This window comes from Myxine glutinosa, chromosome 1 (genome assembly GCF_964187855.1).
Source record: "Myxine glutinosa chromosome 1, kmMyxGlut1.1, whole genome shotgun sequence".
NCBI classification, from domain to species: domain Eukaryota; kingdom Metazoa; phylum Chordata; class Myxini; order Myxiniformes; family Myxinidae; genus Myxine; species Myxine glutinosa.
Window position 1 is genome coordinate 70,357,796 of NC_136261.1, and position 13,831 is coordinate 70,371,626.

General features: G+C 44.3%; 1 protein-coding gene across 2 annotated transcripts in view; it reads left to right on the plus strand.

The window, feature by feature from the left end:
• Positions 1–13,831, plus strand: part of LOC144890896 (T-cell surface glycoprotein CD4-like) — a 39,105-nt gene that overhangs the window by 15,480 nt on the left and 9,794 nt on the right. The window contains exons 6-7 of one of the 2 annotated variants that reach the window (XM_078772795.1): positions 5,832–5,939; positions 6,371–7,154. In XM_078772795.1, the coding sequence (XP_078628921.1) occupies positions 5,832–5,939; positions 6,371–6,402 (140 nt within the window). In that variant the 3' untranslated portion in view covers positions 6,403–7,154. Of the gene's footprint in view, positions 1–5,831; positions 5,940–6,370; positions 7,155–13,831 lie in introns of those variants that run through there. The other variant, XM_078772791.1, reaches the window with a different exon arrangement.

Consider the following 13,831-nt stretch of genomic DNA (forward strand, 5'->3'; position numbering starts at 1 on the left):
TACCTACTACACCTACTACACCTACTACACCTACTACACCTACTACACCTACGACACCGACGGTACCTACTACACCTATCTACTACCAACTACCTAACCTACTGATGCCACAGTGATGTGTAAAATAGTGGCAAGAGCCTTTGGCTTCGCCGGCTCATTGCGGCTTTGCAGTCGGGTACTAGTAGCCGGCGAAGCCGGTGTTGTCAATAAACGCTTACGTATTATGTCGAAAACCAGATTATGCCTTGGCTTGAGAATTCCGAAGCTCAATGGAGGCCGCCATCTTGCGGATGCGGAAGTATGCATAACAAATTCTAAAACGTTCAATAGGAGTTTCTTTCACCCGTCTTTGTTTGATTCACAATCTTATGCACCTCCAATTTATTATTAAAATACTTTAAGACCAACCTCGGCCCACACGGGCCTGGTTATCTTCAACGAAAAGCGTCACCAAACACCGGAACCAATGAGATTCGAGCATTTGAAAAAATATTTCAAAAACCAAATCACTCAATGGAGGCCGCCATCGACCGGATGCGGAAGTTTGCATAAAACAATGGTGAAAAAGTTCAATCGGAGTTTGTTTCACCCGTCTTTCTTTGATTCACAATATAATGCGCCTCTAATTTGTAATTAAAATACGTTAAGACCAACCTCGTTATCTTCAAGGAAAATCGTCACCAAACACCGGAACCAATGAGATTCGAGCATTTGAAAAATATTTTTTCAAAGCTTATTACGCGTTTCGGACGCTGAAAACGGCGTCATATATTCTAAAATTGACGAAGAATTATTTTTTAGAAATCTCGCGGCCGCAGGGGATAGTTTTTCACGGCCAGAAATACGGTACAAGCGGTTTACATGAAGAAAGAAAGCTCGGTTTGATTAACGACAGTCACACATTGACATTGCCGTTGAAACGGCGCTATCGTCTGATCTGTCGGCACTGATCTGACTGCAAGCTAACTTCTTCTGGTGGAGGAAGCTGCCGTGCCCGGAGAGAACCAGCCCTGACAGTGACTGAAGTTAGAAGACTACACACATACTGTGAAAACGTATGTTAAGCCCAGTTAAAATTTCTTAAAATAGGCCTTAAGCTAGCACATCGTAAAGTTACTTCCTTAAGCTTCTTGTGACATTTATTGTATGTAGGTATTGGGGAGGACTGTCTGCTCTTCTCTTTTACCAAGTCTTACCAGGTACGGTACCTACACCGACCTACTATCAACTACCTAACCTACTGATGCCATCGTGATGGGTAAAATAGTGGCAAGAGGCTTTTGCTTCGCCGGCTCATTGCGGCTTTGCAGTCGGGTACTTGTAGCCGGCGAAGCCGGTGTTGTCAATAAACGCGTACGTATTATGTCGAAAACCAGATTATGCCTTGGCTTGAGAATTCCGAAGCTCAATGGAGGCCGCCATCTTGCGGATGCGGAAGTATGCATAACAAATTGAAAAACGTTCAATAGGAGTTTCTTTCACCCGTCTTTGTTTGATTCACCATCTTATGCACCTCTAATTTATTATTTAAATACTTTAAGACCAACCTCGGCCCGCACGGGCCTGGTTATCTTCAACGAAAAGCGTCACCAAACACCGGAACCAATGAGATTCGAGCATTTGAAAAATATTTTTTTAAAGCTTATTACGCGTTTCGGACGCTGAAACCGGCGTCAAATATTCTAAAATTGACGAAGAATTATTTTTTAGACATCTCGCGGCCGTAGGGAATAGTTTTTCACGGCCGGAAATATCCGAAGTTGAGACGGAATGCACCTAATTAATCAAGAAGTAAATTTTATCAATTTTAATCTCATCCAGAATGCAAATGGTACCTACTACACCTACTGCACCGACGGTACCTACTACACCTACCTACTACCAACTACCTAACCTACTGATGCCACAGTGATGGGTAAAATAGTGGCAAGAGGCTTTGGCTTCTCCGGCTCATTGCGGCTTTCCAGTCGGGTACTAGTAGCCGGCTAAGCCGGTGTTATGAATGAACGCGTATGTATTATGTTGAAAAGCCAGATTTTGCTGGATCCCTTGAGAATTTCGAACCTTTGACGCACCAAATCGCCCCATGGAGGCCGCCATCTTGCGGGTGTGGATGTATGCATAAACAATTGCGGGAAAGTTCAATAGGAGTTTGTTTCACCCGTCTTTGTTTGATTCACAATCTTATGCACCTCTAATTTGTAATTAAAATACTTTAAGACCAACCGCGTTCCCCGGGCCCGCACGGGCCCTTGGTTATCTTCAACGAAAATCGTCACCAAACACCGGAACCAATGAGATTCGAGCATTTGAAAAAATATTTCAAAAACCAAATCTCTCCATTGACGCCGCCATCTTGCCGATGCGGAAGTATGCATAAAGATTTGAGAAAAAGTTCAATAGGAGTTTGTTTCACCTGTCTTTTTCTGATTCACAATCTTATGCACCTCTAATTTGTAATTAAAATACTTTAAGACCAACCTCGTTCCCCGGGCCCACAAGGGCCCTTGATTATCTTCAACGAAAATCATCACCAAACACCGGAACCAATGAGATTCGAGCATTTGAAAAAATATTTCAAAAACCAAATCGCTCCATGGAGGCCGCCATCTTGCGGATGCGGAAGTATGCATAAAGATTTGAGAAAAAGTTCAATAGGAGTTTGTTTCACCTGTCTTTTTCTGATTCACAATCTTATGCACCTCTAATTTGTAATTAAAATACTTTAAGACCAACCGCGTTCCCCGGGCCCGCACGGGCCCTTGGTTATCTTCAACGAAAATCATCACCAAACACCGGAACCAATGAGATTCGAGCATTTGAAAAAATATTTCAAAAAAGCTTATTACCGGTACCGCGTTTCGGAGGCTGAAAACGGCGTCAAATATTCAAAAATTGACGAAGAATTATTTTTTAGAAATCTCGCGGCCGTAGGGGATAGTTTTTCACGGCCGGAAATATCCGAAGTTGAGACGGAATTCACCGAATTAATCAAGAAGGAAATTTTATAAACTTTAATCTCATCCAGAATGCAAATGGTGTCATTTTGAACTAGGTACGGTACCTCCGACACCTACCTACTACCAACTACCTAACCTACTGATGCCATAGTGATGGGTAAAATAGTGGCAAGAGGCTTTGGCTTCGCCGGCTCATTGCGGCTTTGCAGTAGGGTCCTGGTACTACAGCATTAATATAACAAAATACAATGTTAAAAACACTCGTGATGTAAACGAATATTGACTGCAATCTTTCCTGATGACCAATACACACGAATCTACCAGCGAAAAAGGGCGTATTTGAAATATTTTGTACAAATCGAAATTCAAAATCATCATTGAATTGAGAGATTTATGAAAGCTCCCACCCACCTTCATATAGTACCTCTGTTATACTCACTGAATAGTACGTGGAGTAGTGTGTACATTATAGTTTGGCAGGAGATGAAAAAATTAAAATGAAGCGATTTCTTAACAAAATGACCTTGACCTTTCCCTGAATCATGTGACCTTGACCTCGAAATCGTTTTGAAAACCTCGGAAATCGATTCAGCACCTCAGAAAACCATTATATCCACACCAACGTCATCATAATCGGCTCATTAGTTACTGACATGAAACTTAGCGTTTTCACGGATGCGGACGGCAGCCATCTTGGAAATATACTAATTAGGACCCCGTGGGACATTTTTTCCCGCTGGTAACATCAAATTTCTTGAAGTGGATATCCTAGGGGTGCTAAAAATCATTTTTGAATTTAGTTTTAGGGGTGGGGGGGGGGGTACATGGGAACCTCTATTTCCTCCTCAACGATTACGAGTGGACTTTCACGACACAACTAGCGACATTGACGAAGTTACACAGTATAATATTATTGATAGAAGAGTTAAAATAGAATGTCTCACTTGTCTTTGTATTTAAGCATTATGTGTCCGAACCGGAGAGGGCCGTGATGTGGGCAATGTGTAGGATTTGTGGCTGAAAAGTGTCGGAACGAAATCGTGTTTCAGCAATTTGCCAAGGTTTGTTTCTCAGGTAAAGATCACCTGTTGATCAGGTACGAATGCTGACGGCTCGAAGTGGTCTTCCCAAACAACACGTGTTTTGAATGAACAAATGTTTTGATGCTGAATTTGGTTGTTTCTCGGTTTCAACCACAAAGCAAAGCGTTGACGATCTTTTCGTGGGTCAGGGATGCAAAAAACGACTCTGTGGGCAAATTTCTCCACGATGGGAACAGTTAAAAGCTTCGAACATCGGAATGTTGTGGGAATAACTTTTAACACGTTCGCAGGTGTTCCTCAATTGAGCTGTGCACCCATGACGTCACGAGAATAGACGGAAGTAGCTCATTTGCATACTGCCAGTGAAAATTGTCCGATTTGAATGATCCGGCTGATTCTTCTCCCAAGTTGTTTTTGTGCGAATGGGTCAGAGGTATCTTCTTCTTCAACATATTTCTTCTAAAATCGTCATAATTGTGTCCCTTTCAGGGTCGAAGAGGTGAACGGGTCGATTAGGGTCTTATGGGTCCGAAAGGTCTCAACAGTAGTTAGAGTCCAAAGGGGTAGCAGGAGTTGAAGGGTCAATTGGTTCTTAAAGGTCAACAAACAAAGACCCAAATAATTCCCTTTCTAAGGCCATTTTTCCCTGCTGGAGCGGGGTTTGCCTTGCGGGTCCCACGACGATCATCATGGTTCCCTTTACGAGGTAATGTTTTTATGGCCGGATGCCCTTCCTGACTCCAACCGCTTAGTCACCTCTCATGACACGCAGGTAGACGGTGTACCTATTCCAGACCGGGCCACACATCTGCAACCACAGACACAGACGAAAATAATTAATGTGATTATTTAGATTTTGTAACAAAAAAAATTTTTTTTAAGTAAAAAACAAAAAACAGACGATGGTTTCAGAACAACTCGCTTCAGACTCGTCAGAAAGTGAATATGACAAAGATTTTTCTGATCACGAATCCTCTGATAGTCAAAATCATAATAAAAACTACCCGCAGCGAACACATTCCCTCTGTCGTAGCGGGTCACGTGGGTAATAAAATTGAGTTTTTGGGGGGCGGGGCCAATTGAGTGTAAAAGGACAAACAAAAACATGAATCTTTCTTAGAAGATATTTATCGTTGAAAAGAACAACGAATCTTCCCCTCCGCCGTCATTGGAAACCCCCACGATCCAGAATCGGAGGATGTAAGCCCGAGTGATCCTGGGGAACATCAAGTGGAAGATTTGTATAGGAAATCAGAGCAATCGGTTGGGAAATAAGGAAAGAGGCGACATCCGAAGTTTCAGGGGTAACCCCCCCCCCCCCCCGGGAGCCCCCATGATCTGAAATGGATCTGATATTTTGAGCCACGACACCTCCCATCCACCCGCATCCCCTTTGCACTCACCATCCATCCACCACGTCCAATCCATCTACCAGGGAAGTTCTCGGTTCTGCAGGTTGTATTATCTGACCTTAATATGCGTAAAGATGAAATTTCTTGTGCACATCTTTGTTTTTACCTCCGCGACGGAGGGTGGGTGGAGCTTATATTTTCACTCCTGTCTGTTTAGTTCTTTGTCTGTTTGTTTATGAAAAAGTTATTTCAAAAAGTTGTGGACGGATTCGGACGAAACTTGGTGGAGAGGGCGGGTTTGTGATGATGAAGAATTAGTTCAATTTTGGTGAAGATTTGAATCTGGATCTTGATGCGAGTATTTTTAATTTTTTAATGAATGTTGTTTTAAAATATGATTTTATATAAATATAATGCACATTATACAGTTATAGATTGGAGATTGTGTTTCTATTCCCTGGTGTTTTGTTCCACAGATCAAGGCATTCAGGATTGTATGATATTCATTTGGATATTCATTGCATATGTGCTGCTGTTGGCCATTGTTTCATCACTCTTGATTTGGCACCTGCTCAAGAAGAAAGGTAGGAACGAATCCTTGTGCATGATATGGACTTTGACTGGATAACTGGTTTAAACACTTTTAATGGATATTTCCTTCACTCTTCGCCGAGGACACTGTGGGATGTTTAACGTTCACCAACTAATGCCAGCACACTGGATGCCAGTTTCACATGTATACGGGGGATGGCACACACATTGATGAATCACACGACCTGTGAAGCACCAGGATGATGGTTTATAGTTGGTTCGGGATTCGAACCCAGGCTGCTAAGCTTAGAGACGAGTGTGCGTACCTCCAGGTCATCCTGCCAGCCGTTTAAATGAAATATTACACCTTCAGTATTTTGTGAGATGGGAATATAATAACACACACCAGGTTATGTATCATATGTTTATTGGTCAATATAAACCAGGCCTAACACGATCCGACTTGTGTTGTTTTGTTCAACAGGAAAGAACCAGAGGAAGTCGAGGAATAAATAGATGAAATGAAACACACAACATGACATGTGAAAGTTTAAAATGACCGGATCCGTACCTGATGATGATTTTATGCAGCCCAGGAACACGTGCTCCGCTCACCTGCTGTCGCTCCATCAACCAATTTAACTTCGTTATTGAAATATTTCTAGAACATGATGAAGTTCATAGTCCTGAGCTGAGGCACAAGGACCATCCCATCCCGTGTTTACTAACTCGTTTCTGATACACCTTCCAAGGTGTTTTGCAACTGAATAGTTGATACCTGCCTATGTCTGTCATGTAATGTGATGTCGAGTAAAGATTGAGCTTTGGAATTTTGTGCAACCAATGATGAAAGCTTTGCTTGTATAATCTAATCAATATAAAGATATAAAATATTATTTTTCATTTTCAAACTTCTTCCTCTGGTCTCGCTCTCTGTGGTTTCTCAGCCCTCGACCTTCCCAAGTAATTCCAGGATTCACGAGTTCTTCCATTACCTGTTCATGGTTCAACTCCCAAAATCAAGTCTTGGGGCACACATCCACGTTTTTGTTCCTTTCCCCCCAAACTCCTATTTCTGCAATTGTCTTCCTGAGACTGTTCCATTGTACCTTTCTTTTCTTTCCAGGATTCCATCCACACAGTGCACCACCATATCATGTCATTCTCCATTGACCTTACCGAACAAACAGTGTACATCATCTGTTACTTGCAGGTTACACTGTTTCCTTCCTTTCTCTTTCTCTTTCTCTCTCTCTCTCCTCTCTCTCTCCTCTCTCTCCTCTCTCTCTCTCCTCTCTCTCTCTCTCTCTCTCCTCTCTCTCCTCTCTCTCTCTCTCCTCTCTCCTCTCTCTCTCTCTCTCTCTCTCTCTCTCCTCTCTCATCTCTCTCTCTCTCCTCTCTCTCTCCTCTCTCTCCTCTCTCTCTCTCCTCTCTCTCTCTCTCTCTCTCTCTCCTCTCTCTCCTCTCTCTCCTCTCTCTCCTCTCTCTCCTCTCGCTCTCTCTCCTCTCTCTCTCTCTCTCTCTCTCTCTCTCCTCTCTCCTCTCTCTCTCTCTCTCTCTCTCTCCTCTCTCTCTCCTCTCTCTCTCCTCTCTCTCTCTCTCTCCTCTCTCCTCTCTCTCTCCTCTCTCTCCTCTCTGTTCCTATTTCTAATTCCCTTACTTTATGTCTGCATGTGGTCCAACTGTTTGTTCATTGTCAGTTTATGTCTGTCAGGTTGATTTTCCAAGAGGCAATTTGTGTAAAATGGCATTTTAACATCACACTGATAAACAGCTTGTTGAAACCTTTTGAAAAAATAAATTCTTTTTTATGTTGAGCGTTGTCATCTTGAAACACATGGATGAGGCTGTGACACGTGTTAAAATGTCTGTGATTAACAATGTGTAACGCTGTAAAATGGACCAATCACCAGCGATTTCATTCGTGGAAATAAAAGAGGTAGATCACATTTCGTGCATCGCGAGGAACCTCCAGTACGAGTTCTTCGAGCAAACATGGAGACTGTAAATCATAAACCTGAACCCTCTTTCCATATATTGAAGAAGATCATGTACGATCGATTGTTGCACATTTATTGACTCTGCAGATACAACAACAACAACAACAACAACAACAACATGCATTTTAAAGGCCATTTTCCCTACTAGTGCGGGGGTTAGCCTTGCGGTCCCCATGACAATATTCTCCATTTTGCCCTATTTTCTGCATCTCTCCTTGTTAACCCCCTTGCCCGCATTTCTTCTTCCACCATCTTTAGCCAAGTCTTTCTCGGTCTTCCCCGTCCTCTACTTCCTTCTACATTCATTTCCATCACTCTTCTCAACCAGTCACTTTCATCCTTCCTCAACACGTGACCAAACCATCTCAACCTGTTCCTCTTCACAGCATCAATCACAGGCTCTATTCCCATCATCTTTCGCAATTCATCATTTGTCTTCCCCTCTCTCAACGATACTCCGCACATCCGTCGAACCATTCGAATTTCCACCCTTTCCAACCTTCGCTGCTGCTCGACGTTCATTACCCATGTCTCGCTCCCATAAATCATAACATTTCTCACACATGCAGCATACACCTTTCCCTTCAGCTTCAACGACACTCCCCTCATCATCAGCACGCCACTCAGTTCCCGAAAGTTCTTCCATGTACATCTCACTCTAGCAACCGTTGCCGAGTCTGATCCACCTTCTCCATTCAGCATGTCTCCAAGGTAGCAAAATGTTTTCACACCTTCCAGCTTCACGCCGTCTCCAAGATCCAACTCAACATTTCCTCCTTCTGCAGCTCCCTCTGTGCACACCTTACACTTGAATGTAGCTGTCACACTGGTTAATGACCCTCTCAGACCACTACATTTTTGATGAACCCACTCAGCGCACATTGTACATTGAATGGAGTTCACTCCGACACCCTTCCTGCACACAGCACAGGGCCACTTCCCAGTTCTTTCCAACTTACCACATGCTTTACCACTTGCCATCACCTTCGTCTTTCCGATATTCACCTTCAGACCTTTTGTCTCCATGCATTCCTTCCACTTGTTCATCTTTTCCTTCAGTCCATCCATACTTTCCGCAATCAACACCAGATCATCTGCATACAACAAATCCCACGGTAAACCCTCCTTTACGTTCTGAGCCAGCACCTCCATCACAGCTACAAATAGTAGTGGACTTAGTACCGACCCCTGATGCACTCCCACCTTCACCTCAAACTCACCACTGTTCCCGTCCTTCGTCCTTACAGCTGTGCACGCTCTTTTGTACATTGCCATCACTACTCTGATCAACCTTTCCTCCACTCCTAACTTCCTCAATGCCCATGTCAATACTTTGCGTGGAACCCTATCGAATGCTTTCTCCAGATCAACAAACCCAAGAAACAACTTCTTCCTCTTCTCCATGTACTTCTTCTGCAACTGCCTCACAATAAAAAGCGCGTCTGTCGTTCCTCTTCCTGGCATAAATCCAAACTGCATTTCATGGATCTTCACTTTCTTCCTTATCCTCATCTCCAACACCCTTTCCAATACCTTCATTCCATGCTCCAATAACTTTATCGCTCGGTACGAGCCACACTCCAGAGAGTCACCTTTCCCCTTGTATAGAGGGACGAGGGTACTCAGTTCCAAAAGCCACTGGAATGCGGCCTTCTTTCACCACCAGAATACAGATCTCTGTCATTCTCTTCACTCCCCAACTTCCTACTGCCTCCAACATATCTCCCACAACTCCGGTCGGCCCTCCCGCTTTTCTACCCTTCATTGCTTTTATCGCTTCCTCAACTTCCTTCTCAGTTATCTTCTCTGCCGGTCCTAAAACTGGGTTACTCTCTATGTTGCCATCCCATTCATTCTCTGTATTCAACAGAATTTCCATATATCTTTTCCATCTTCCTTTAATTCCATCTTGGTCGACAACGATTTGTCCCACTTCATCCTTCAAGCAACCCACCCCCATCACATCACACCTCGCTTTCGCTATCTGCTTTGCAATCCTGAATACTGCTTTCTGACCATCTTCCGAATCCAAGCGTTCTCCGAACATTTTCCTACATGCCTCCTGCGCCTTTGTTACCTCTTTCTTTGCAGCCTTCTTGGCTGCCTTATAACTTTCATGCTCTGCTGTTTCTGCTCCCGTACCCTTCGCCTTCTGCCACTCCTTGAACTTCTTCCTCTTCTCGTTAATCCTCTTCCCAACTTCATCATCCCACCACCATGTTTCCGAGTGCCTCGGTGGTCCTTTTGTCCATCCACATACCTCACCAACGGCTCCCAACAGACTAGCTTTCATTGACATCCAACCACTTTCAAGCTCAACCACATCATCCTCGACCCTACTCAGCCTCTCTTTTAATGCCTCCCTTACTGTCACCTCTTTCAACCTCCATACCTTCATTCTCGGTTGGTACTTCACCCGCCGAGCCAGCCTCGCACCTTTCACCCTTATGTCGCAGACAACCAAGTGGTGCTGTGAAACAGCCTCCTCCCGCGGGATCACCTTTGTGTCCCGGAGGTGCCCCCTATCTCGCCTACGCACCATCAGGTAGTCAACGGTTGGCGTCGACCCACCTGACATGTATGTAACAAGCTTATTATCCTCTTTCTGGAACTGAGTATTACAAATCAACAAATCAGCTCCATCAGCAAACTCCAAAATCCTTTCACCTTCTCCATTTCTCACACCATATCCGTAACCCCCATGAACTCTGTCAAAACCATCCATACTCCTTCCCACATGTCCATTTCGGTCTCCTCCTACCACAACAACTTCCTCATCTTTCACGTTTTCCATTAGCTTCACTATCGCACACCAGAACTTGTCCTTCTCTTCATCACTTCGGCCAACCTGCGGAGCATATCCCGAGATGACGTTCACCAAGAGCTTTCGAATCATCATTTTCACCATCATCAACCTATCACTCACTCTAGTCACACTCACCACACTGTCTACAAACTCCTCAGAAAACATGACACCAACACCATTCACGCCCTCCAGGCACCCTTGCCACATAAACTTGTATTTCTGTCCCTGCCTACCCTTCACCATTCTCACACCACTTCCCTTCCATCTCGTCTCTTGCACACAACATATGTCCACTCTTCTTCTGACCAATACGTCCACCACTTCTCCTGATCTCCCTGTCATTGTCCCTACATTCCATGTCCCAAACCTCAGAAACCGATCTCCACTTCGGGCTGTACCCTGCCCATATGTAGTTGTAATTGTCATGGTTCTCTTTTTGAGGCAATGCTTTTATGGCCGGATGCCCTTCCTGACGCCAACCCTCTTAGTCGTCTCTTATGACACGCAGGGATACGGTGTACCTATTCTAATCCAGGGTACACACTGTGAAACGTTTAAAACATGGAAATTCTGGGGGTTGGGGGGAGGGCGGCATCAGCATCACGGCTGCGGTTTGAACATATTTAAATAATATTTAAACAAAACCATGAAAAACAATCTGGGAAAAGCCCTAAGTGAGAACGTGGATTTGAGAAAGCAGGAGCAGAGGTGGAAGAAAAACGAGATATAGGGGTCGGGGCACAAGTCGAGACAAGGAGGAGAGCGAACAAGCACGTGTCCGGGAGGAGAGAAATAATTAATATAGAATTATTATTATTATTACCTTCGCAAAAGCGGAAGGTTATGTTTTGATCGCTGTGTATTTATTTGTATGTCTGTGTGTGTGTGTGTATGTTAATCGCATAACTCAAAAAGTATTCAACCGAATTGCATGAAATTTGGTGGGATGATTGGTTATTATACGGGACACATTTGATTAGATTTTGGGAGCAATCGGGTCAAAGGTCAAGGTCAAGGTCACGAAAAGGTCAAAATCGTATTTTTGTTGTTCTGTTCCCTACACTCCCATGCCAAGTACAGAACAGTAGCTGCGGCGAAGGTATGCGCTCTACCGAGTGCCCGTTCTAGTTGTTTTTTGTTCTGTCTTCAAAAACGCTGGACAAAGGATAAGATGTTCGTGAGAGGTAGGGGGGAGAAAAGAAAATCAAAGAAACAAGCAAATACTATGAAGGAAAGAACCCATATTCACAAAACACTGACGGGGGGCGGGGGGGGGGGTGGGGAGGGGACCGGGAGAGACCAGGCCGCACGAGGCGCGCACGAGTCGTGAACAAAAAAACGACTAAATCACACACAAATCTGCAACAACCACAAAACCAAATAGAAGCACACAATAACACATACACAACAAAATACCCAGCGGAAACCTGACAAAGACACGAACGGGAAAACACTCAGACTTTGATGCCATGAAGAGATCGAAGCAAGCCCGTCGCTCGAGGGACCGGAACAGATACGGAACCTGTATCTGCAGATACAGGCCCGATTCACCCCAGCACCATCCGAGCTGGGCCGTAACTTCCGGAAACGGAAATGAACCCGCGGTCATGGTGTCCGGATACAACGGTGAATATTTGCACCTTCATACATGACATCCTCCCCTTAAAGTCCAAAATTACCAAGAGCAATATGTGCTAGATTTCCATAAATTGACATTTCAAAAGAAACATTTCCAAAAACATGTGAAAATTTGTGTGCAAACAAAAGCAAGTGGACACGGGGATAATTCTGCCCCTGTGTGTGTCAATGTTAAAAAAACATCTTCAAAGATTCAAACTGTCGGGTGCTTTTCTCTCGTGCATTGAGCGTCGCTGTGGACCAGTGGATACAGAGTCCGAGGTGATCCCTTTGGGTCGCTGTGGACCAGTGGATACAGAGTCCGAGGTGATCCCTTTGGTCTCCACGAAGGGTGTAGCGTTCGCAGAGGTTTTTGGGGCATCCGAGCCGGCTGGGGCGGCCACGACGATCTCTGGCAGTGGTGGATCGAACTGTTGTTCTGACTGTGACGATGCTACAGGCTCTATCGACTGACAGTGACGATAGGTTATGTGGTCCTGATGACGACGAATTTCGCGGCCGTCCTGCAGGCGAATCACGCAGGACAGTGGACCTGGCTTCTCGATGATGTCCCCCGGTAGCCACGTCGCACCTGCACCAAAATTTCGGGCAAACACTGGATCTCCAATGTTTATACAGCGACTATTGGACGTCTTATCGTGCACCAACTTTTGATTACGCTGGCTCTGATAAACATTTGATGATATGTCTGGTTTGAGATTGTCAAGTGTCGTTTCATCAATAACTCAGATGGAGCTGCACCGGTTGTTGATTGTGGCGTGATGCGGTATTTGAACAGGAGACGAGACAGCTTTGTTTCCAGGTTTCCCTCCTGAAGTTTCCGCAATCCGGATTTGATGATTCCCACGGATCGTTCGGCCAAGCGATTTGAAGCCTGGTGATGTGGGCTGACAAACTTATGTTTGATGCCGTTCTGACGTGAGAACTCGGCAAACTCGGAACTGGAAAAACACGAACCGTTATCACTCACGATCATCCTGGGCAGACCATGAGTGGCGAAACAGCGTCTGAGTCTTTCGATGGCAATGGCTGACGTAGTACCACGCGTCACATAGGCATCAACCCATTTTGTGTGCGCGTCCATGATGATTAGAATCATGCTGCCGTTGATAGGCCCGGCATAATCGAGATGTAGGCGATGCCACGGTTCGCTGGGCCAATCCCAGTAGACCATGGGCCAAGCCCAAAAATTATGCTTAGTTTTTGAGTTCCGTGATCTACACCTGAGAAGTACTTACAAGTGTGTTAGGTATGTTAAATAGGTGTGTATTAAACATAAATTACATGTTCCCACGTTTGAAATTTGCACATTAAAGTAGAAATGTTAAAAACAAAGGAAAAGGTAAATCCCGTTGTTAAGGACGTTCCTTTCCCTAGCAACGGCGATATTCATACTTCTTAATCGTTTTCTTGAGAACTAAAATTGAATGGTCAAGCAAACTGGTAATTGTGCAGTTCACCAAATGATAAAAGATTTAATTCTGTGAATTTTTTTATATTA